At 51.4% G+C, this 21,871-nt stretch overlaps 7 protein-coding genes across 7 annotated transcripts; 4 read left to right on the top strand and 3 right to left on the bottom strand.

Annotated features, from left to right (window-relative positions):
• Window positions 1–590: 590 nt before the first annotated feature.
• On the top strand, window positions 591–3,341 carry A1O9_08658 (uncharacterized protein; the record flags this gene model as incomplete). Its single annotated transcript, XM_013402142.1, has 1 exon — window positions 591–3,341. The coding sequence occupies one exon, from the start codon at window positions 591–593 to the stop codon at window positions 3,339–3,341; it is 2,751 nt and encodes a 916-aa protein (XP_013257596.1).
• A 669-nt stretch (window positions 3,342–4,010) lies between these two features.
• On the bottom strand, window positions 4,011–5,180 carry A1O9_08657 (uncharacterized protein; the record flags this gene model as incomplete). The annotated part of the gene is made up of 1 exon (XM_013402141.1): window positions 4,011–5,180. One exon carries the CDS (start codon window positions 5,178–5,180, stop codon window positions 4,011–4,013), a length of 1,170 nt encoding a protein of 389 aa, XP_013257595.1.
• Window positions 5,181–6,416: 1,236 nt separating this feature from the next.
• Window positions 6,417–8,698, top strand: A1O9_08656 (uncharacterized protein; the record flags this gene model as incomplete). The annotated part of the gene is made up of 3 exons (XM_013402140.1): window positions 6,417–7,336; window positions 7,389–8,063; window positions 8,116–8,698. The coding sequence occupies 3 exons, from the start codon at window positions 6,417–6,419 to the stop codon at window positions 8,696–8,698; spliced, it is 2,178 nt and encodes a 725-aa protein (XP_013257594.1).
• A 262-nt stretch (window positions 8,699–8,960) lies between these two features.
• A1O9_08655 (uncharacterized protein) lies at window positions 8,961–9,894 on the bottom strand (the record flags this gene model as incomplete). Its single annotated transcript, XM_013402139.1, has 2 exons — window positions 8,961–9,392; window positions 9,496–9,894. 2 exons carry the CDS (start codon window positions 9,892–9,894, stop codon window positions 8,961–8,963), a joined length of 831 nt encoding a protein of 276 aa, XP_013257593.1.
• A 3,251-nt stretch (window positions 9,895–13,145) lies between these two features.
• On the top strand, window positions 13,146–14,174 carry A1O9_08654 (uncharacterized protein; the record flags this gene model as incomplete). The annotated part of the gene is made up of 1 exon (XM_013402138.1): window positions 13,146–14,174. The coding sequence occupies one exon, from the start codon at window positions 13,146–13,148 to the stop codon at window positions 14,172–14,174; it is 1,029 nt and encodes a 342-aa protein (XP_013257592.1).
• Window positions 14,175–15,469: 1,295 nt separating this feature from the next.
• Window positions 15,470–17,631, bottom strand: A1O9_08653 (uncharacterized protein; the record flags this gene model as incomplete). Its single annotated transcript, XM_013402137.1, has 3 exons — window positions 15,470–16,362; window positions 16,418–17,151; window positions 17,276–17,631. The coding sequence occupies 3 exons, from the start codon at window positions 17,629–17,631 to the stop codon at window positions 15,470–15,472; spliced, it is 1,983 nt and encodes a 660-aa protein (XP_013257591.1).
• A 664-nt stretch (window positions 17,632–18,295) lies between these two features.
• A1O9_08652 (glutathione S-transferase) lies at window positions 18,296–19,012 on the top strand (the record flags this gene model as incomplete). Its single annotated transcript, XM_013402136.1, has 1 exon — window positions 18,296–19,012. The coding sequence occupies one exon, from the start codon at window positions 18,296–18,298 to the stop codon at window positions 19,010–19,012; it is 717 nt and encodes a 238-aa protein (XP_013257590.1).
• Between the last annotated feature and the right edge of the window lie 2,859 nt (window positions 19,013–21,871).

Below are 21,871 nucleotides of genomic sequence, written 5' to 3'. Positions count from 1 at the left end.
ACTGATTTAGCCTCAGGACGGCTCGCTTGGTTGCGACGGTCCATCCGGTGAGTCAATGTTCCCTCTCGTGATGATGCTGGCGGGTCACTAGTGGTCAGTCTGGCTCTTCGGAGCATCTCGCATTGCTCGTGACTTCGGTGGGTGACTCCAGGCCTCGTTCTGTTGCCTCTTTTTTCTGAGGCTGGATACGACGACGCCCTTGATACAATAGTCCTAGTATTGCTGAACTGGCGCACCGAGGTCGGGCGCAAGGCTAGAAGCGAACATAAGAACCAAATCGAAGAAGGGCCAGCCATCTGACTTTGTCATTAGTTGCGTCGCTTCACTACTACAGTGCGAGGGTATTCCTCATCTTAGCTCTCCAGCTGATGCCGATCCACACTCTTGCATCTGTGACAAAACTCCGTGTCCAAGAACGCCCGCCTTGTTTGACCACTGGCTTTTGGCCCCAGAATATGTGCGCGTGGGTGGACTGTTACCTGTACCGACCAATTATTCAAGCAAGCGGCTAGGACAGTCCGGCCTCTCAGCTGCAGCATGGTGTCAATCGCTACTTTTCCAGCCTCGCCTCCGTTCCTAGTCTTATAATGATGCCTGATCCCTCCTTCCAATCTAAGGGTTCTGCTTCACGCTTTGTCGATGGCTATTTCCCTCCTCTACCACCGCCTCAGATGGCTGTCGACAATGAAACCATCGTCCAGCTGATCCGACAACTCGAAGCGGACAGGGCTGCTTACCTCGCTACATTTGAAAAGATCAATGAGACCCTCTCTCAGGCTCTCGCTTCTTCTCAGCCGAGTTTTCCTGAAATCCGACCCGGCATTGTAAATCGCCCAACAGTTTCCTCAACCGGGTCTTTGATAGCAACGGCCGTTGATCAGACGCCAGCTTCCCCGAAACTTGCAGCAAGTACCTCCAGTCGTCGAACTAACCCCAGTAGCCGGCTTTTGGACAAAGACGGCCAGCAAAAGGACTCCATTTGGACCGCCGAAGACAGTTCTGACAGCGACGACGATGAGTCGTATTTTGCACAAGAAACCCTCCCCTCGAGGGAGTTTACCGAGGATGACTTGATTGAGCACCTGATGACCCACGATTGGGACAAGTACAGCAAGTTTATCCTACAGGACCTCCTCCGAAATCTCGATCTGCTTGGAAATGGAATCTTTCACAAAGACAGGCATATGCATCAGCTGGATGCCAACCACGAGCATGCAGATATCTATCATGTGGGAATAGATGGCGCCCCACTTCGATACAGCCGGGGTGACTCGGACGATGGACCGCTTGCAACCTGGGACGCTTTGAGGTCCATCAATGTGGACGAGGCACGAAAGCAAGCCGTCGGCCGCATCATCACCATGAGAGAACCGCCATCGAGCTTATTAGCCGCTCTCCATCTCACGATGAAGGAGCATTTTGATATGGACTCAATCTATCGCTTGCTAATCAACGACGACACCCCGACAAAAATGATCACGAAAGGTTATTTGAAGAAGGACCACCGCCGACAACGGTCCGTTGTGTTTGTGTTTAAATATCACACAGTAGTTGGGGATGGTCGCAAACCCTTACCGTGGCAAAGTCATGACGACGCGTTGTCAGAACCAAAGGAGGGTCATATACCTCTCGCAACGTGCTCTGCTGTGGTGGCCTTATCCTTAAGTGGACGCCCGAGTCATACCCTGCGACGAAATTCTCGGAAAACAAAATCGATCGTCGGCCATATATACGATCCCTTTGCCCCATGGCATGTCCTCTCAATCCAAGCTTTTCCAGACTGGAACTCTAGCGTTGACGCTCACAACACCTCTCACCACTATGTGAATGGCCCCGACGCCTTCCTTGCGACCGTCCTGGCAGAATATCGAGATGCCATCAAGAGGTTCAAAGAAGTGCATAGGCAGATCGTCCAATTAGCCACGCCACCAAATAAATCAATATTCGATAGTGCCTTGAGAGACGAGTTGTTATTCGAAAATGATAAATTTTCGTATTCTCGACGATACTTTTGGGCATCTCAAGCGTTGGGTGTGCTTGTAAACGAGATCAAGGCAATGGTCCTGGCGTACACAGAAACCTTCAACGACGATTTTTGGAGCGGTGAGCACAAAACCCTTTTCCCTGGGACCAAAGATCAGTCTTCCCGCTATAGCAACTGGCGCAAGAAATTGCAACATACCCGTAAGCTTTTCGAGAAGGAAATTGCGCAGCTGCATGAGGTGCTGCACATGTTTCAACACCAACAGAAGGAAATCAAAGGCCTTCGAGAATGGCTCTTCAGCGGAACATCCGTCCTGGAAAGTCGGGAAGCAGTTAACCAAGCGAAGATAACCGTAGAGCAGGGTTACAACATCCGACTTCTGACCTTTGTGACCATGTTTTTCCTGCCTCTCACGTTTGTAACGTCGATTTTTGGCATGACGAACATGCCACCAGAAGACTCCTTCCTCCCGTTCGCATTGACTTCGGTGGGGATTTGTGTCCCGACGTACTTTATCATCCTGGTCGTCAACAACGTGGACCAACTCAAACGATGGATCACCAATACGGAATTGTTCTTCACCAAGATCATATCGTGCGCCGTGCCGGATAAAGCAGAGAAGATGAAGAAGAACCTCCACCGACAACGAGAAAGGCAAGCCTTGCAACATGGCCACTCGCAACGACGGCCAATGATCCGCAAAGCCGCCACACACGCCAGCCTCGAGCCACGACTGACCTCCGAGCTGACCTTGGAGCCCATCCGCCACGCCACACACAGCATCCTGGGAGCGACAACGCGCCGCGTGTCTCAGAGCCTGAGTCACCACCTACCCGGGAGTGGATATGGGCATCGGTCCCATGGTGTGCCATCCACGCCCCTCCACCTGCCCACTCTGCCGAGTTACTCGGAGGAGAAAGCCGCCAACGACGTCAACGACGACACCACTAGCCCACTACCCCGACAGGAGCGAGCCAACACCGCCGTTACATTCGAAGAACCTATCTACAGCCCAAGCATGCTACGCACCCTGGACATGGAAGGCACAGTTTTCAGGGATATGGAGAAGACGTCCACCCTCTCCCCGATCTCCAGGGGCACAACGCTCGTGTCACATCCGTCGCATGGAAATTCAGTTGGTCGTGGTGGTGGTGTGACCGGATCAACCTCGTCGGCTACAATGGTCGACGACCTGCCCACCCCGCCGTCGCCCATGCAGAGTGCGCTGCAGCAGCGCAGCCTGACTGTTCCCGTGAACCAATCGATATTCCGCCGCTGGAGCGCCAGGTTATCGCCCATGCAGAACTCCCCGCGCACGCCGGACTCCGGGCAGATGAGTCCTACGGAGACGGTCTAACGCAAAGGCCCCCAATGCGGGGAGTCGGCTCCGGACTTGGGCGTGCGCTTGATCTGGCGAAGCGATAGCTATGACTTGATGGGGAAAAAAAGAAAAGGGGCTTGGGGAAGACAAAAAGGGCTCAGAAGAGCGAAAGGACACTGTCCGTTTGGTTTTTCGCGAATGATGTGATTGATATACAAGACTTTATGACGTGACGTGTATGAAGGCAATGAACTTGATGAATGAATGACCTTGTTATATCTAAGAAAAGGAAAATTACAGGCCAGCAGTGAATTTCTTTCCGCTGCTACCCTCTGCTTTCTCCTCGTTGCAGTGTTTCGACGCACAGCAGTGGGATGTGTTTCTTTCTTAATTGATTATAGATATATCTGTCTGTATCTTTCGACCCCTTCGAGAGACCTACCAGGGAGATGTGCACTCCTTGCCACTCACGCGTCGGCAGGTAGAATGAGCCGACGAATGAGTCCACGAAATTGATACAGAAAATGCATTGTCTCCAATTTTATACAAAAACAAAGGACTCTATAATTTCGTCTAACGATGGAAATTCCAGATTTCGATCTAATCCAAGTGGCCCGCCCAAGCAGGCCTTTCATGACATCTCTACTTGCTGTCTAGGATTTACCTCCCCCCCACAATGAGGATATCTGTTTGCGTTAAAAATCACTATCTTTTCTGCTGATGCAGGCTGATGTTAGCCGTGACCAGTGGATCGTCGCCGTCTCCTACTCCGAATACGTCTTCGTCATCCGTGGGTTCGTCATGATAGCGTGGCTCCGACCTCTCCTCGCCAGGGGAGACGTCGAAATAGTCGGGTGCGTCATCGTCGTCACGCGCGATTGTCTCGGCGGCAGCTTGGGCTTCCGGGTCGTCGCTGAAGCGGCGTGGGATATGACCTGTGCGGCGGGTGGAGTCATGGATACTGCCGGCTTCCTCGGCTTCAAGCTCTTTCGCGCGCGCCATTGTCTTTTGATAGATATACCAGCCAGTGAAGGCTCCGACGACAGCTCCAATTGCGATGCTGGAGTAGTTCACAACACGGTCCTGGAGTGTCATCTTCTCACTAGTGCGAGCAATCACGGCGAGACGGCTGCCGATGAAGGCTGGGATGAAGAGCTTGGGGGTGACGATGGCGGTAGCTAAGGCGTAGCTGGCTGGGTGAACGGTGGGAAAGGTGGACATGGCGCCGTTACTGAGAGAATACGGAAGAGGACACAGGCGGATCATACACAATAGTTTGATCCCGTCGTGCTTGAGAATGAGGGTGAAAGCGGCAAAGCGTTTGTCGTTGGCGATCAAGCGCTCAACCCATTTCCGCAAAACTGTTCTCGAAAGCACGAAGGAACAAAATGAGCCTGCGACAGTGGCAGTAGCAAGGATGAGCCAACCCTCCCACACTCCATAGACGAAACCTGCGATGGTGGCACAGGTGGAATAACCAATAAGAGGTGGAAAGGCGGTTGTAAAGGTGATAGCCCACAGGATGGTCCACCCTCCAGTGGTGTGTTTCCAGCGTTCAGCGTAGGGCTCGAGCCAGCCGAAGATCTTTTCATTGAAAACGAGAAACAGTATAAAGACAACATTCAGGATGACCAGTGCTGTGACCGCTAATACACGTTGTAAGGGGGTCAACTTGGACCAGATCTTTAGAAAGCGACGCTGAAATTTCTCAGCGGTGTTTATTGCTTCGTCTCGCCATGCCGCCGACCGACTGGGTACATAAGGAGAGCTTCGGCCGGTGGATAGGGAAGAGCGCGGAGGGCGCCAGGGGCTTAGCAGGCCAGCACGAGGTGATTCTTCATCGGATTCTGGTAGGGCAAGCTCAGGGGCGGGCATAATTTAGTGATGTAAGTTGAGGAGGGAATAGGAGGAGTTGGTAAAAGCGGTTCTAGTGGAGTGGTCAAGGAGCGGGAACGGAAGTCGGGAGGAGCAACCCAGAAAGTTAGTCGCAACAAGAGAAGGTCGTGGGCATTTTTACAGTAGGAGGAGACTATATCTTCTTATGCTGATAGAAGGGAAGTCAGGAAGACTAGGCAGGCAGACAGGAAATGTTTGAGCCAACACGCGGAAGATATGTAGTAGTATGATTGAATGGTGGATAGCGTCAGCCCCAGTACCCGAGGAGCTTAGCCAGTGGGATGATACGTCATATCCGCATTTGAAGAAGGAGATTTAAGCGGCGTTGAGAGAGGCGCAGGGGTGATGAGTAGCTGAAGAACAATAGTGTCAGTAGTTAAGGATCAGTGCAAGGTAGTAGCAGCACTTACATGATAAATACTAGGCCCACTGGTACATATGTTCTATGTGGCTACCTAGTTAGGTCCTTAGATACTCCGTCTTGAGCAAGCCCGGAGCATTATTGACAGGGCACTGACACTGATGAAGCATTTAGTCTGAAGCAGAGGGAATACAGTTCTGACTAGTACATGCCCCTAAAGGGCTAGTGCGTTGTTAAAACACCAGCTGAGGGGCTCGAGGAGCCTGAGTTAAAGGCGGCGGCTGTCAAGACTCCAAATAGTCAAGACTGTAGGTTCTCCGCCCCAGATTGTCACTCGTTCCTACCCTTCTGCTATTGCGGGATGGGCCTTGCACTTGCCCTCTTGTCCCAAGTCACTTCGTACCAGTGCCACCACTCCCACCTCACCGTCACCACCCACCACCACCACTTACAAACACCCTGCCTATACTACAACAACAACACACATTTCCATCTTATCGTCAACTCACACTCCCTAGCTTTCCCTCCCTTCCCCTCTATCCTCCCGTCTGCCAAATCTTCTAAACACCCCTCGGACTCTTTCGTACTTGCTCCATTCACCACTACTCCGCATTGGACCACCCTCACCCTTGCCTGCGACTCCCCTCAGCCCTCCTTAAAGCTACAATCCGTCAACTGCGGAACTATGATCATTCGAATATCTTGATCACCTGTCTAGCATTTCGATCTTGCGCTTGTCGCTCGTTCTATGCCCCTTCCATAGACGTTCATGTCAACTGCCTCCGCGTCCATCAGATAAAACCCTCCCGTCCCGCTCACCTCACCATCACTTTGGTTCAACGTTAACGACCGCCATGATTTCTGACGAACATTACGACCTTTGTCGCCCTATATTAGACGACTCCACCATAGAAGAAGAAGACAAGATCGAACGCCTCGAGGGCATCCTTCGCAAAGACACCTCCTTAATTGGCGTTGCTCTCGAGAATGCTATTCTCGATGCATTGTGGAAGCACCGTAATGCTGCTCGTGGCGAATCTACTGAAACCCCTTTACGACACAATGTCATCCGCAAATCTTCTCCTGCTCCCTGGCAATTAAATCGGGCCCCAACTCCCTTGGGTTCTCCTCCTCCCCTGTCTTCTAGCCCTGCTCTTTCAGTTGGCTTCCCAGCCTCACGGCCCAGTTTCTCTCGCCAAAAGTCTGTCCAATCTCCCTTTGCCTCCCCACGTCCTTCACCTCGTCTGGCTTTGGCGCAGCCTATTCCTCACAGCCCTAGCCTCAACGCATATGAGTTCTCAGACGCCAGTCCCGCCCCAGACATCTACGGCGACTACGGCCATGAAAATGTTGACTGGCTTTTGGCCGATGAGAATACCAGTAATGCATCTTTCAATGCTGCTGGTGCTCTGAGTGCAGCTGCTCCCGAATGGCTCCCCCAGCCGGACATGAGCCCCTATGATATTCTGCGCTCGGTTCTGGGTGACAGAAAGACGGATGACGAAATCGAGGACGCCCTCAACAAGAACTCGTATGATCTGGGAGCTACCATAGCTTCTCTACTGGGGACAGATACGGCTGATGCTCAATACACCGCAGTTGCCAATCCCGATGCTGGTATTCTTGTTGGCAAGTCCATGGCCATGAACCAAGTCCGCCCTTCTACCCCAGGTAATGCCAAGAGCCCTATAGTTTGCAAGTACTGGCTCGCTTCAGGCTCTTGTCTTCGTGCAGACTGTCGCTTTGCCCATGACACTAGTGGTTATCTTTGCAAGTATGTAATTCTTTCCCTTGCCCGCTTGCCCTTATTGACCTCTTTGACCTAGGTATTGGACGAATGGAAATTGCCTAGCTGGTGATGCTTGTCAGTTTTCTCATGACCCGGCTCTCCTAATCAACCATTTGAGTGTTGGGGAGAATGTTCAGTCGCACCCATTTCAGCTCCAGGACCAGCAAGATCAATATCCTAGTTTATCCGGCTCAAACAACGTCCGAAGTGCGCTTCAAGCTGGACTAGCCGCTGGAAATAATTTTGTACCTTCCAATCAGAGAAATCGAAGTGCCTTTGGTAATATTGGTCCGAACTCTCGGCCACAATCGAGGCCCAATTCTCGACATCAGAATCGTCCTGAAACACCCTCTTCTCTATCTATGGATGATCCCGAAGCCTTTCCATCCCTCGGCTCACTTAGTGGGAAGCGTGGGTCTAAACATCACGGTCATCGATCCAGGCATCACGGAAATTTTGAAAAAGAAGCGCCCTCCCTCCTAGCGGACGTAGTACGCATGTCACCGTCACCGGCTCCTGGACAGCAGCGAAGGAACGAGGCCGGTCGCAGAATAAGAACGTATGGTGGTTCCGAAAGTGCAGCAGCCAGGAAAATCCCAGAACCCCAGCATATTCCTTGGCTGGAGACTGGCGCCCGAGCCAATCAACAATATTTGAAATTCAGACAAGAAGCCATCAAACATGGAAGCATCCGTAATAAGTTTTTACAAAGGTGAGCGCCGCGAATGCACAGAAGCGTTCCTCGTACTGACATGTGAGTATAGTGCGGCTCAAGCTTGGAATCGTAATGATGCTCGGGCTGCCAAAGCTCTTTCTCTTCGAGGGCAGGCAGAGAATGACGCAATGAGGAAGGCACATCGAGAAGCTGCACAAGCTCTGTATGACGAGCGAAATAAACATCTTTCTACCATGCCGGCCGATGACGACGAAGAATTATACATTGATCTCCATGGTCTACACCCAGAAGAAGCGATCGAATATCTCGAGGCTATCCTACTGACACATGCCAAACGCGGACGCAGGATTATTTATGCAATCACTGGGACTGGACATCATAGCAAAAATGGGAAGGACAAGGTAGGTAAAGGTGTGCGTAATTGGCTGAATGAATGGGGTTACACTTTCCGAGAGTTTAGTGTCCCTGGAGAACGAGGTGGATACATTGGTGGAGTGTTGGGAATTGACATCACAAGTCATCGTCGACAGCCTCTTTCTAACGAGAGTAGCTCAAGTGTCAAAGGTTACGAGGAGGAGAGCGAGACCTCACCCACACCTGCACCTGCTATCACCGTGGGTAACCTGGGTGGGAAGATTCAGGTTCTCAAGCGCGAGGAGGTACCTGCATAGGCAAAACCGGGAGAACACCTAGATGCTCGGACGGTTCAGCCATGTGGTACCTCTCGAGGCTGAACTGGCGGAGCCGATCCTCCAGTCGTGCATAGTAGATCAAATCCAAACTCCCTTCACCAGTCCTTAATAGACCCAGGAGCTCGCTTGTCTACGTTCTCAGCCCGGGATCTCTCGTGATCTCACTGTCTCCTGGTAGGTGTGCTGATGACAAGGATCGACTTGGGCATTTTATATTCCGCATATGTCTCTTTCCCGGAAGTTATCTCCATTGCACGCCAAACATTTTTGAGGCCTTGCCCTTGATGCCCCTCTCTGCAGCTTTATTCTCAAGAAACACGGTCTCATGGCCCTTGACGTTCAGACTCAACAGCTCATACTCCAGCCCACCATCCCCATCCTTGGGCCGTGTCATCTGGACATTGACCACACCCACTCCGCTGGGACCCTCGACATTGAAATGCATGTGGAAATGCGTGGTGCCAAACTTGTCGACATGGTTACTGTAGGCCAAGGGTCTCGCGCGGGCCCATTTGTTCGACGTAGGCTCCCCATATGCCTTGATCTGGCGCGACGGCCCCAGCAGCGCGCGGCACTCTGGGCTCGCCTTGATGCGCGACACCGCCGCGTTGAATTGGATCGTCGAGCTGTCCCGTGCGAAGAGTTCGGTATATAGCAGGTAGAAGACTGTGATCTATTTGTGGAGAAGCAGGCAAGGGTTTCGGTTAGCACATATATATATATAACAGGGTGACTTTCGTTGAGGGGAATTGGGGAGGTCTCTAGTTTCTACTTACAGTGAGAACGGCGCCGCCGGAGACGAGCAGGAAATTGAAAGTCTGCTGTGTCGAGCGCGCCGCTTTCTCCCCGCGGCTCAGCTCTGACCAGTCGTACCGCCCGTCGTCGCTGGTCACCGTGATGGCCCTTCGGCTCTGCCCTTGCGGAGGGGAGGTGCTGGCGTGGCGCAGTTGGGATTGTGGAAGCGCATTCCGTCGAGAGGGAGCTTGTCGACGCGCGTTTTCTTGTGATGGGGGAATGGTGCCTTTTGTAGTAGCGGTGGTTGAGATTGCTCGCGTGCTATTCGGTAGGATTTGGTGCTGGTGGAAGTGAGTCGTGCGCAACAGCTGTCGTCCACCTGTGTGGGTGCGATTTTGGAGGCGGCAGGCTTGCTGGAATGCTTGAGCTTTGCTCGCCATGGTGGACTTGGGATGGGCGATGGAATTCAAGGTGTTGGCGATACTGCGGGTCATCGACACCGGAATAGTGACGATGATGCAGTCAAGCAGGACGCAACTCAAGCAATTCAACATGCAAAAACGCTAAGCTAACGGCGTATCTCGTGTGGAGTTTGGTGGTCAGTGGTCAGTGGTCAGTGGCCACTAGTTGCCCGCCCCTCGGTCCCCCTCGGCTGCTTCCCGAGGTTGAGGAGGTGACATCACTTGCGTGCTCAACGAACAGCTATCCGTAGCCAGCGAGGCGAGCGAGGCTCCATAAGGAAGGGGTGCTTATAGAAGATTGGGATTTATTATGGGGGAAATTGACTTATTCGGGTGGTCTGCTATGACCTGCCCGAGGCTTTCGACACTGTTGTGAGTGGCATTAATTTTTGAAGACAGTTAACCTCCAGTCGTCCTCGAGCACATCCATTCATCACAGGGCCAATGCAGGAGTATTCTCCTTGATTCCAGCTCGATCGACACCGGAGAGTATTCTGCTCCAGGACTGAAATGCTGGCCATAAGATGTCGGGCCATGTGTAAATTCATCGTGTCCTATCGCGGCCATCTCGTCACTTCAAGTTTCTTTCCAGAAGGTCCGGCCTAACCCTAGCCACCATCCGATACACTCTTGCCCTGGACTCATCTATGCATGACTCGATCCGATCTTGACCTGCAGTCATCTCCAAGTCGCGGTGTAACATTCTGGTCGTGAACATCGCGTTTTGTTTTTGGAAGAGAAGCCATGATCCTGGAAACTTCAAAATTAGCCGGCACACGTGCGATTTCCGGCGTAATCCAGGTCATAGGTTACTGAGAATTTCCGAGCTTCAGTTCATCTTCATCTTCATGTACAGCAAAGGTGAGGCGAAAACAACCTGGCTGTTCCGTCATGAGTGCTTCGCCCGTTGCAATACAGACTTTGCTTCCGATCATTCTCCATGCGAGCTCCCGTTCAGCTTCTATGGTCGGAGATGTCAGATGCCTCCTCAGATCGAGCCAGACGCACGGCCCCGCGTAGCTACTTGTGGCGTGTCTTTAATCTAGACGTTGTCTGCTCGAAGAGGGGGGGGGGGGGGGGAAACAGAGAAGAAGCCCCGGAATGGTTCACTCATCATGCCACATAGTGTATTCTGTGCCACCGAAGGAGGGCTGTACAGTGCTGGTATGCTTTAGACAGCCACTTTCGAAGGCCATAAAAATATGCTTCCAAAACTTCAGAGCCGGTGAGAATAAGGGCCATGCAATCTGCGCCATCGAAGACAGCCGTGCGAACTTCCTGCCAAAGTGTAAACACTATCCTTAATCTGCGCAGAAAGTGAGGAGGAAACTTCAAGAGGCTTCGGGACTCACTCATATGAGATAGGTCATAGCTGTTTGTAGACGAGGATTCGACTGCGAGATAAGCACACCGAGTTTGGTATCATGGCAGCAAAAATCCTGCTGTGCTGGGTTTCGTAAAAGGCAGATTTCTCGCATACCTGAGGTAGCAGATTTGCGTTGGCTTCATAGACCTGGCTCATGCCGTACAGGCAATGAGCGAGCGCCGGGTCAATATAATGCTTCACATCAAGCGCTAAGACGGAGGTGATCCGAGGCGGCGAAGGGAAATCAGCGAAATGGGAAAAATAGATGATCAAGGCGCTCTTCGCAGTGAGACAACCCATATGCGATCCTCAATACAGTGTCCTCGATACAGTAGATAGCGCCGGCGTTACCTACGATATGAAATGTATATCATACTCGAAATAGAGGCTGAGATAAGCCTTGAATACTTTAGCGTGATAGAAAAACCCAGAGGGTTAAGGGTGAGACAGCAACAACGCTCGCCCTGGAGTGCCATTGAGATAAGCAACATTCAGTGCGTTCTCATACCATCTGACCGCCTCCATCGACATCGGGTGAACGGCAACGGGAGCCCTCCCTGGTGCCGCATCACTCGTCAAAGCTGACCAAGACCGGCTTCACTCGGCACTCAACGTCTGCTGTTACTGTGAGTGTCCATGGAATGAAGCCCAGGCATTCTGCATGGACCCTCGTGGTACCAAGGTCGACGTTGGTGCAGCACAGCATGTCTGGACCAAGAGGGTGCTACACGGTATGGAACCACCACGCAGTGCGCAAGTATGTGAGGAGTAGCTGGTCCCAGGACAGTTGTGAAGACCACAATTCACAGACCGGACCAAGGTAAGCAACCTGTAAGGGAGAATTGCCGTTTTAGCCATGAGGAAGATGAGAGACGTAGTCGGGCCATCTTTCGACTTCCACGGACAGGCAAATTCAGGTACGAAGATGGGGGCATGATTGATCATCATTCCTCCCAACGCACCCTTTAGAACTCCAGGAAAGTGTAATACTAGTACAGTATACAGTGCTCAAAACCTTTCCCTTTGAGAGCGTATGTACCGGCTGTGAGTGTGCGTGTGCACACAACCATGCCAGCTATATTCAGTTGGGTAACTTGATCAGCGCTGATGCCGCCAGAGTCCGAGACACTCGATCTCGACGGAGTCCATACTCCATTAGGATTGGGATAAGTGATCAATTCATACAACAGCATAATGTCACCGGAAAATGTGTAAAACGTAAATGGTAGCCAAGCTTGAGGGGATGGACGAGTAGGGAAGTGCAAGTTCTAGCAAGAAGTCGGAGAGCCTTCAACAACAAGAATGGCAACTATGCCGAAGAGCCAACTCTTGGCTCCTGGCTCCCGGCTTGTCGCCGCGGCTCTACCTCGGTCGTCTGTATTAGATAATCCTAGTTGCCAAGGCTCTATACCGAACTCGGCACCCATCCGATTGACGGGCGAAATCTAATTAATTAAGCCGTATCGGCCGAATCCAGGGACTCGTGGGATTCTTGAAGCCTAAATCATTCAACGTCGAACGTGTGGTTGATTCTCTAAGCTCTCTAGACCTGGTGAAGGATGATCAAGCAGTGCTTCTGCCTGAATGCTTGGTGCCTCCACCATAATTGGTAGAAATATCGCTAGCTGCCTAGGTGTTTTTTCCACGCAAAGTGTTGATAGCATAGATACCAAACAAGTCCAAGGCGTGCGATACTTAGCCTTCCAAGGTTAGAGCGTACAACGACCTCGTTTTCCTGTTCCAGCCTCCATGCACAGACCAACTAAATAAAGTGAAGAATAACCCCGTCAAGTCCCCACCACTCAATCATCATCCTTTGCTTTGTTGTACCTCGCATCCGTTGAAAGCAAGAAAGCAAGAGAGCATGTCCGAAGAGTTCGTCATCAACCCGCCCTATGGTGCCATCATCCGTCAATTCTTCCATTCACAATTCTTCGGAACGCCGACGTATCCCACAAAGTCCTTCGCCAACCAGACCGTCGTCGTCACTGGCTCCAACGTTGGACTCGGTCTTGAGGCAGCTCGCCATGTCTACCGCCTGGATGCCGCCAAAGTGATCCTGGCAGTCCGCACAGTCAAGAAAGGTGAAGCCGCCAAAGAAAACATCGTGGGAACCGTCAAGCACCGTTCGGACGGATCAGGAGCCGTCGAAGTCTGGCCCTTGGATCTCACGAGCACAGCTTCGACCCTCGCCTTCGCAGAGAAAGCCAAGTCGCTCCCGCGACTCGACGTTGTGATTGAAAACGCGGGCGTCGTCATCAACGGCTTCAGAACATCCGAGGGTTTCGAGGAGGTCATCCAGGTCAATGTTCTCAACACCTTGCTCCTTGCAATGGCGCTCCTGCCAAAGCTGAAGGAGACCAAACACAAGTTTCCCGAGTCACTTCCACATCTCGAGATCGTCTCGTCCGACGTCCACTATCTCACCAAAATGCGAGAACTCAATGCACCGGATCTTTACGCGAAATTGAACGACAAGAGTACATTTGACCAGAACGACAGGTACAACATCAGCAAGGCACTGGAGGTCCTTTTCATACGTGAGCTGGTGTCCCGCTTGGGCGACGACAAGTCGGTGGTCATTGACCTCGTCAATCCTGGTCTCTGCTGGTCTGAGCTTGATCGGAACAATCCTCTTCCACTCCGAGTGATCCTGTTCTTGTTCCGTTCCGCATTCGCGAGAAGCACAGAGGTTGGGTCCCGAACGCTGGTGCACGGCGCCATCGCTGGTCAATCAAGCCATGGTGAGTTCATGTGCGACGGCCACAACCAGCCTGTGGCCGCCTGGATCCCCACCGACATGGGAAAGAAGGCCCAGGTTAAAGTCTTTGAGCAAACCATGAAGATTCTCGAGGCCAGGAAACCCGGCATTGGCAAAGAGGCTGGTTTGTGAGAGGGGTGGAAAAGTCTTCTTCCTAACTATCATCCTGATATCACTCCACAGATGAGAAAGGTGTTAACGACGGAACTCGGACGTTTGCCGAGTCCAACCCTTTGAGTCCCCACATCTTACAGCCTTAGTGAAGGTGCAGAATTACGAAGGTCGGGTCCCGGCAAGCACTACCGCGCAACGATGGATGAGGCCAGTGGATATCTCAGTATACTTCGACAGGCACGGGGCCCCCCCCCCCCCCCGCTTGACTTCAAGCCTTGGAGTCACCAAGAGCGTACGTAGCTGAACGGGATACGAAACGTCATTCTCGCCAGTGGCGATCCTGGTGTTAATCAAACACCATTGTTTCCGACAGATCTACTGGTTCTTCCTTGTCATTTTGCTGCGATGGGGCTGCGAGAGCTCGCACAACCTAAGCAGGAGTGTCCCTCTGACTGAGTTTCAGACATCATATTTATCAGAGCCATGGAACCAAAATAGCTCACTCTCAGAAACAGACAATCGTATATTTCTTCTTCTCTCGTTGGGCTTTTTTGGTATGCTGATTTCGACCGAAATGTCGTCCCGATTGACTGCGGGCAACATTGAGTTGTCCTTCTTTGCTCAGCACATTGGAGAAGAACATGTATAAGATAAATATCGGGGGTCCTTCACCTCCTTGTATATTGGTACCCAGGGGCCACACCCCAGGCCTCTTCTAATGATTATATGTGTATGGCACATCGTGTACCGCGGCCCCGATTTTCCCTAGCCCCAAGAAATTCTGCAGAAGAGATCACGCAAACCACATCGATCAATGGATCAATCCCCAACCAAAATCGACCATTCAAACCACGTGTCATACCATATGCCAACACGTATGCTGCACTCTGCGTGTGAGTATGTCGAAATTCAGATCCTACTCCGCCGGCAGCCCTGGTTCGTCTTTCTAATTAGAGGCCCCTCTGATTCCCATTAATTTGTGAGAGTTGGGGCGTGAAGAATTGAACTGCAGTAGTTAAGTAGTCCTGCATCGAACATCAGTAAATGATCTGGCCAGTGGCCCTTCTATTCTTTGCCGTTAGGCTTTCCGTTGTTCTGTCATTTCCTGCTGGATCGTATGTGTGGACACATTCGAGTGGTAGAGTGGTACCCTGTCGTATGCCATGAATGTGCCCTCGCCACCAGATCGCGTTGCACAAATCCGTATATGGCCCTCACGGAGAAGTTGAGGGTGTCCTAGCCTACGTTATCCATAAAACCACATGTTGATTGCGAAATGGTTTCTAATGCAGCCGGTGTATCAGCAACGGACTTCACTCGCGTCTGTTCAACGAAGTGCGACTTCTCCTGCGCATTCCCGTCTCCGGCCTCTGTAACTCGCTGTGGCTGATCCTCCTTGAAAGGACGACACCTGCGGCGTCGTGTTTGCTATGGAGCTCATAGCTCTCGCCTCTCTCCAGGGTGTCCTCGACCACGGCGGCTTCGTCCGGCGTGCTTGGATCCGGGGTACTGGATCCGCTCTCACCGTAGGCGCCGCCGACGCTCTCCATCACAAAGGGGCCGGCGGTGGGTGCGTCGAGGGCTCTCAATTCCTCATCGCGGAACCATTTGGGCATCAGCCAGGTGCGGAGCGGGATGAGAAGGAAAATGATGACGGGAAACCCGATGGCGGCGATGGTCTGGGAGATTGCAAACGTCGCGCCAAACCCTATCAGCTCCAGGCCCACAAATGCCCAGATCGAAGACCTGCGTTCTAGCCGCGCTAAAGGGTCCAGTGCGTCTGTGAGTTCACGGTCGCGGGCGAGGAAGAGCATCTTCTGAGTGACACCGTTGCCTACGAGTGCTTGCATGCCCATGACGAAGAAGAGTCCGGCGAGGACGCCTTGTGGAATTAGATGGAGGACCACCAGAAGTGGGCCTGTCATGGTAACGACGAAGAGGAGGCCTTGCGCCAGATTGCTAACTCGCTGTTCCACTACGTGGTCAGTGACCCGGATGACGCCGCCTTTCGCTTTCTCGTCGGCGACCTGCCGGGTCACGCAAAGCGAATTTGTGTGGAATGGTGCTTGGGGAATCAGGCCATTGGGGAAAGGGATGCCCAGAAGACCAGCAATACCGGTGGTCAATCCGAGAAGAAAGATGTCCCAGTGAAAGCCTGGTGGCTTACGAAGAGGAAACTCGGATCCTTGAGCGATGAGGGACGAGACTGGGCATGTCAGCAAACAAGACGAGCACCCTCTCGATGATCGGATAGATCTTACCATTGTGGTCGAACCAGAACAGAATGGTCAATAGTACGGCAAATGGAATGGCGAGGAAAATATCACCCACTCCAATGTCCCAAAAATGGACAAACCAGCCCCGGTCAGCGGTCGGGAAGAATGCCTTACTGGTTGGGAGCGTCTCAACATGTACATCTTTCATGTGCCCGAAATGAACAAATCCGGTGAAAAATACGATTGTCAATGGGGTGCCGTAATCCTCGATGAACTTTCTCACATGTCGTTGGAGAAGGTTGCTTTCGCCCAGAATGCCACAACCATAAGCAAACCCTAGCACTAGCAAACTGACCATAACAGAGAGATATGCGCTTTCACTTCCGGCCAACTCCCATTGCCGCGTCAAAACTTGGATCCCCTTTTGCAAGTAAATGAAGGCCACGTAGAATCCAAATGTGTCACAGCTGAACCTCGTGACGTAGGTCAGGCTATTGCAACTATTGGTGATGGCAAGGAGCCAATGCATGATCAGAGACCATATGCCGACCCAAGCCATGAAAGCGAAGTAGTTGGTTCCCTTTGGGACGACAATGTCATATACAGTGTATGAGAAAACTGTGATTGGTCCGGTGACACCAACTATGACAAGCGGCTGTGCTGCAAGGAGCGAAAATACCACGCAGCCTAGAACAGAAGCTAGGAGGACCTCGTTAACACCGAAGGAGTTGTGTGTTTTGGTGAACATATCAAGCGAGAAGGCCAGGGCAGGGAGGATGCTATCGAACGAGTCAGAACTGTGTGTTTGATGGAGGGGTCACGAACCGCGCCCAGCGCATTGGCGGCTATTGAGAGGGAGTTGTGTGTTTCATTCTTAGGTTGAAACAATATGGAATGGCATACTTTGCGAAATACATATATACTGTTGCTGGAACTACCCTATAATCCCAGGCATCTCGCCAATCGCTCCAGTAGAAGGGTGCTCGTCTCTTAACATCATCAATCATCCCTTTGAACCAACGAATCTTGTACCATTTCGGAACACGTTTATGTGACGATAGCGTTGTTTGATGGCTGACTTGATGCGACAGGTGCTGGATTTCTTCTGGCGTCGGCCGAGAATGACTCGAGTGGAAGGATGGTCGTCCGGAATGCTGCCATGGCTTCTTCTGAGTAGAGTGAGAGGACGACCGGCGTCTTGTCGCTGCAGCAGGGGCGCGGGAGGAAGAGGGAGTGATACTCTCAATATTCGCAGCCATGTCTCTCGCTTAACTTTTTAAGATGGGAGGGAGGAAAGCGAGGTTTTACACATGCATGTCTCTTGAGATCAAGGATTTGCTGATCAGGCTTCTTCGAAAAGCTCGAGGATGATGTTCCCACGTAAGAGCCCAAAGGCTTCGTTGATGCGGTCAGCAGGAACTTCAGCGGCTAAGATCGTTCCCGACCACATCAAAAGGTTTCTTTGGCGGTGACGGCAACCCGGCACTTTCTCCTGTTTGAACCACGTGATAGATACTAGCCGTAATCACGTGCCAGAGGACTTCTGTCGTGTACATGGTTACTATTTTCGATACGTCGGGGAAGTTCGTATTGAGGCTACAGTTCTTGGTTAGTGTCATTGAGAGAGGTGTTATGTCCAAGTAAACTTAGGTGTTGCCTGCTGCTGAAGTCGACAATTTCAATTTCTAAGTCCAGAGTAAGAGCAGGGTTGGTATGACGTTGATTAAATCTTCAACTCCGTACCTTCCTGTTCGGGAGATCCGGTGGGTATGATGTAACGACAAGTGAGAGGTACTCCCAGCAATGTTTTCTCCCAGTAGCATGATCATACTCCTGGTATGAACGGCAGTTGCGAGACGAAGTGTCCATCACATATCCAACCGTCTCACCCAGCAGGTACAGCATCTCAGTACTACCTCAAAGATGTCCAATTCACAGCGTCCCAACATCACTCTCTACACTGACGCGACTCCAAATGGCATTAAAATCTCCATTGCTCTTGAAGAATTAGGGATACCGTACACGGCTGAGCACATAGACATATCGACCGGCAAACAAAAAGAACAGTGGTTTCTCGACATTAACCCCAATGGCCGCATTCCGGCCATCACCGACACGTTCTCCGATGGAAAAACTATTCGCCTTTTTGAATCTGGCAGTATTTTTCAATATCTGGTCGAGCAGTATGACCCTGAGCACAAGATCAGCTACCCTCAAGGCTCGAGGGAGCATTATGAAGTCAATAACTGGCTGTTTTTTCAGAACGCTGGCTTGGGACCAATGCAAGGGCAGGCCAATCATTTTGTCCGTTATGCCCCAGAGAGGATCAAATATGGCATGGACAGATATGTGAACGAGACGAGACGGCTTTACGGTGTCCTGGATAAACATCTCCAGTCCTCCAAGTCTGGGTTCATCGTCGGTGACCACATCTCAACTGCTGACATCACCACCATTGGCTGGGTCATATGGGCCGGTTGGGCGGGTATTGACATTGATGAGTTTCCAACATTGAAGAAGTGGGAGGAAATGATGTATTCCCGACCCGGGGTCAAGAAAGGTGCTGATGTCCCCAAACCTCTGGACATCAAAGCCAAACTTAAGGAGAAGGACAAGCTTGACGAATACGCAAAGCAGTAAGTATCCGTCCTCCCAAGCTCTGTTGATTCGAAATGATAGGACAATACACTGATAGGGCGGGAAACCAGTCACACCAAATGGATCATGGCCGGAATGGAAGAAGACAAAAGGAAGTAAGCGATCACAATACTGGTCAAGAAGTAAAGCAGAGGTTAGCCTCGCCATGTATGATGTGTGTTGGATCGAGTGTGATAGCAAGCTAGGTTTCAAGACAGCAACTGTCCCTTCCCGAAAAGCTCGAGGCTCCTGCTGCTTTGATCTTGAGCCTCGTCAAGTTTTCGTCGCCATTGAAAGGTCTTCGCAAGTAATTTAGAAAATTCGTTTTGACTGACACAAATTTTGAATATTCGTACAATTACAATCGTCGGAGCCTCCCCTTGATATTCGGCAGAGGAACATTGGCCGATGGTTGCTCCACAGCCTCTATGAGGATTTCGTGGTACCGATCGACCGCTATGTTGATCTCAGACACTTCCAAGCATCGAAGCCTGCAGGATTGGCCCTGGAAGAGGATTGGTTGTCTCATTAGTGGCAGAGATAGATACCTAGTGCATCTGTAGTGGTGATGCAAGTGACATTCGGCGAGGATTCTCGCAGTGGGTCGGATTACTGTGTGTCGAGCAACAGTGTCATCGAAGGTCCACAGCTTCCATGATACCTTCTATTGCCTACCAAGCGAGTCGAGGTGACATTCCGGTTGTTCTCATGCAGCGACGGGTCGTTGTGGTGGTGCGCCGCCTTCGAAGTCTTTGGCGGCTGATTTCGACGCCTAGAGTACTCGGTCAGGCGAATTCCCCAAGATATTCGGCTGATTGTAGGCTGAAAGGCGTTGAGGCGGTGGGGCGGTTTCTTTAACACCCAATTTGCTCAACTAAACTTCGGCATAGAGGCCTGTTGCATACGGGCCTCGGAAATGGGACGCTAGCATCTCTGTAGACGATCCCAATCTAGAAGATAGGACATGGCCTTGGGTGGGGGGAGGCTACCGTGGTATCAGTGTATCACACCTAGTGATGACGATGGGTTGGTACATACATGAATGCACACGAATGACGTTGTTCAGATTCCTCGCTTGAGCAGGGCTGCAGCCTTGTCTTGTCTGTGGGTGGATAGATTTTGATGAGAAGAACATGCCGTAAGGTCGAGCTAGCAGGATTAGCGAAGAAAGCCAGAAAGCCCCCCACAACCCTGTTTCAGTCAACTTCACATTGCACATGCGGAGTCTACAGCTTGTCCAAATGGATACTGAGACTGCTTAGTGGGTTCTTTGAAGTCATGTGGATATAATTCCTGGTGAACAAAGGGATCATGAGGTTGTGCAAACGAGTCTGGCAAGATCAGTGAAGATCAACTCAGTCATCCGAGCAAGTGCAATTGCTGAATGGAGAAAGCCGCCTAGAAAGCAGGCAGTTCCACAAAAGGAATAGCGGCCATGCAGCACAACTTGGGTTGTGCATCACATCATCAAACCAGTCCCTTGATATTGATGTACCACGTAAGCAGTTGCAGGATGATTGCAATCCAATCAAGTTCCCTGGAACCCGCTGAGTCACTCAGAGAAAGACGCCCAGGACCCCGGAATTCAAGTAGAGACCACAGCCAATATCGCAGAGGGCTCCTGCATGCAACTGTAGCCAGCAGCCTCAGCATGTGGAAGTTACCACATGTGGACCTCGAAGAAGTAACCGGTTTTGTAAAGCCCCCCTATCGCTAGGATTGGAACACATCCCCAGCGAAGAAAATCAAAATCGCTTAACATTAAGCAAGTCCTGCATGACATGGATCATCAAGGGCATCGGGAAGAAGCGATGGAAACCGAAAAGCAGGCGGCGGCCCATCCGAGGACGTTGGGACTGGAAAAATTCACAGCAACAGTGTCCCACGCCCATGCCGTGTACCTGAACCAGCTAGACAGATTGTGCCGGGTTCCTCAAACGCAGCGGTCGATAGGAGCAGAGAACGTGTGATTAGTTTGAATGCCAGTCAATGGATCACAGCAGAAGGCTTCGAGGTCGAATTGAGGAGGCGGGAGAATAGACCCGACGGGCAGATATTAGATACAGTACATACAGCACATCGGGCCACCATCAACACACCAATCTATCAGATTAGATTCAGGTAACACGGCCACTGGGCCAACGATGCAGTGTGCCATACAATTTGAGCTGGACATGCGAGCAGCGGATTCGGGCTTGGACTTTCCGGCTCGAGTCTCACTCAGAATCCTTTTCCATGTTGCCGATACCCACGAATGCGTGAAAGTGTATGTAGCTAGCTCGTAGGGTAGAGTCACGACTCACGACTCACGACTCACGACTCGCGACTCACGGGGTCCTTATGATTTTGATTTGCGCCGGACGGGTCTTATGAAAGACACTTTGTACAGTACGGAGTACGAAGCACTTGTGGAAGCAATCAGCTAATGAACCGAGAATTTAACGACATGAAACAACATGTTAGCCGAGATCGACCAAAGCGGAAACGTAAGCGGAAACACTTGTGCGACAGTCTTGATTTCCTGTCAAACAGTCATTGGTACTACAGTTACCAAGAGCAACCCAGGGGAGCAGGACAGGAATGCCTCGAACGAAAACCCGAAGTCCATTGCTCCATGCCACCTGGCATCCTTTTCAGATGCAGGGGGTGTGGGTTGCGAATTTCCCAAGCAATTATTATGATGAGACCAGTGGTTCCAAATCGGCCTGAATGCTCCGTCTAGAGGCGAAGGGCATGAAATTACAAGCTGGTGAGTCTGATGCAAAGTTTAATTGCATAGCAATCGATGGAATCTCACAGAAATGTATTTTGTGGATGCACTGGTAATCCAGAATCAGGTGTTTAGAAATACGGAGTACACTG

The sequence above is a fragment of the Exophiala aquamarina genome, assembly GCF_000709125.1.
Source record: "Exophiala aquamarina CBS 119918 chromosome Unknown aczIA-supercont1.8, whole genome shotgun sequence".
Lineage (NCBI taxonomy): Eukaryota > Fungi > Ascomycota > Eurotiomycetes > Chaetothyriales > Herpotrichiellaceae > Exophiala > Exophiala aquamarina.
The sequence above is the reverse complement of the archived record's forward strand: the minus strand, read 5'-3'. Positions and strand labels throughout refer to the sequence as shown.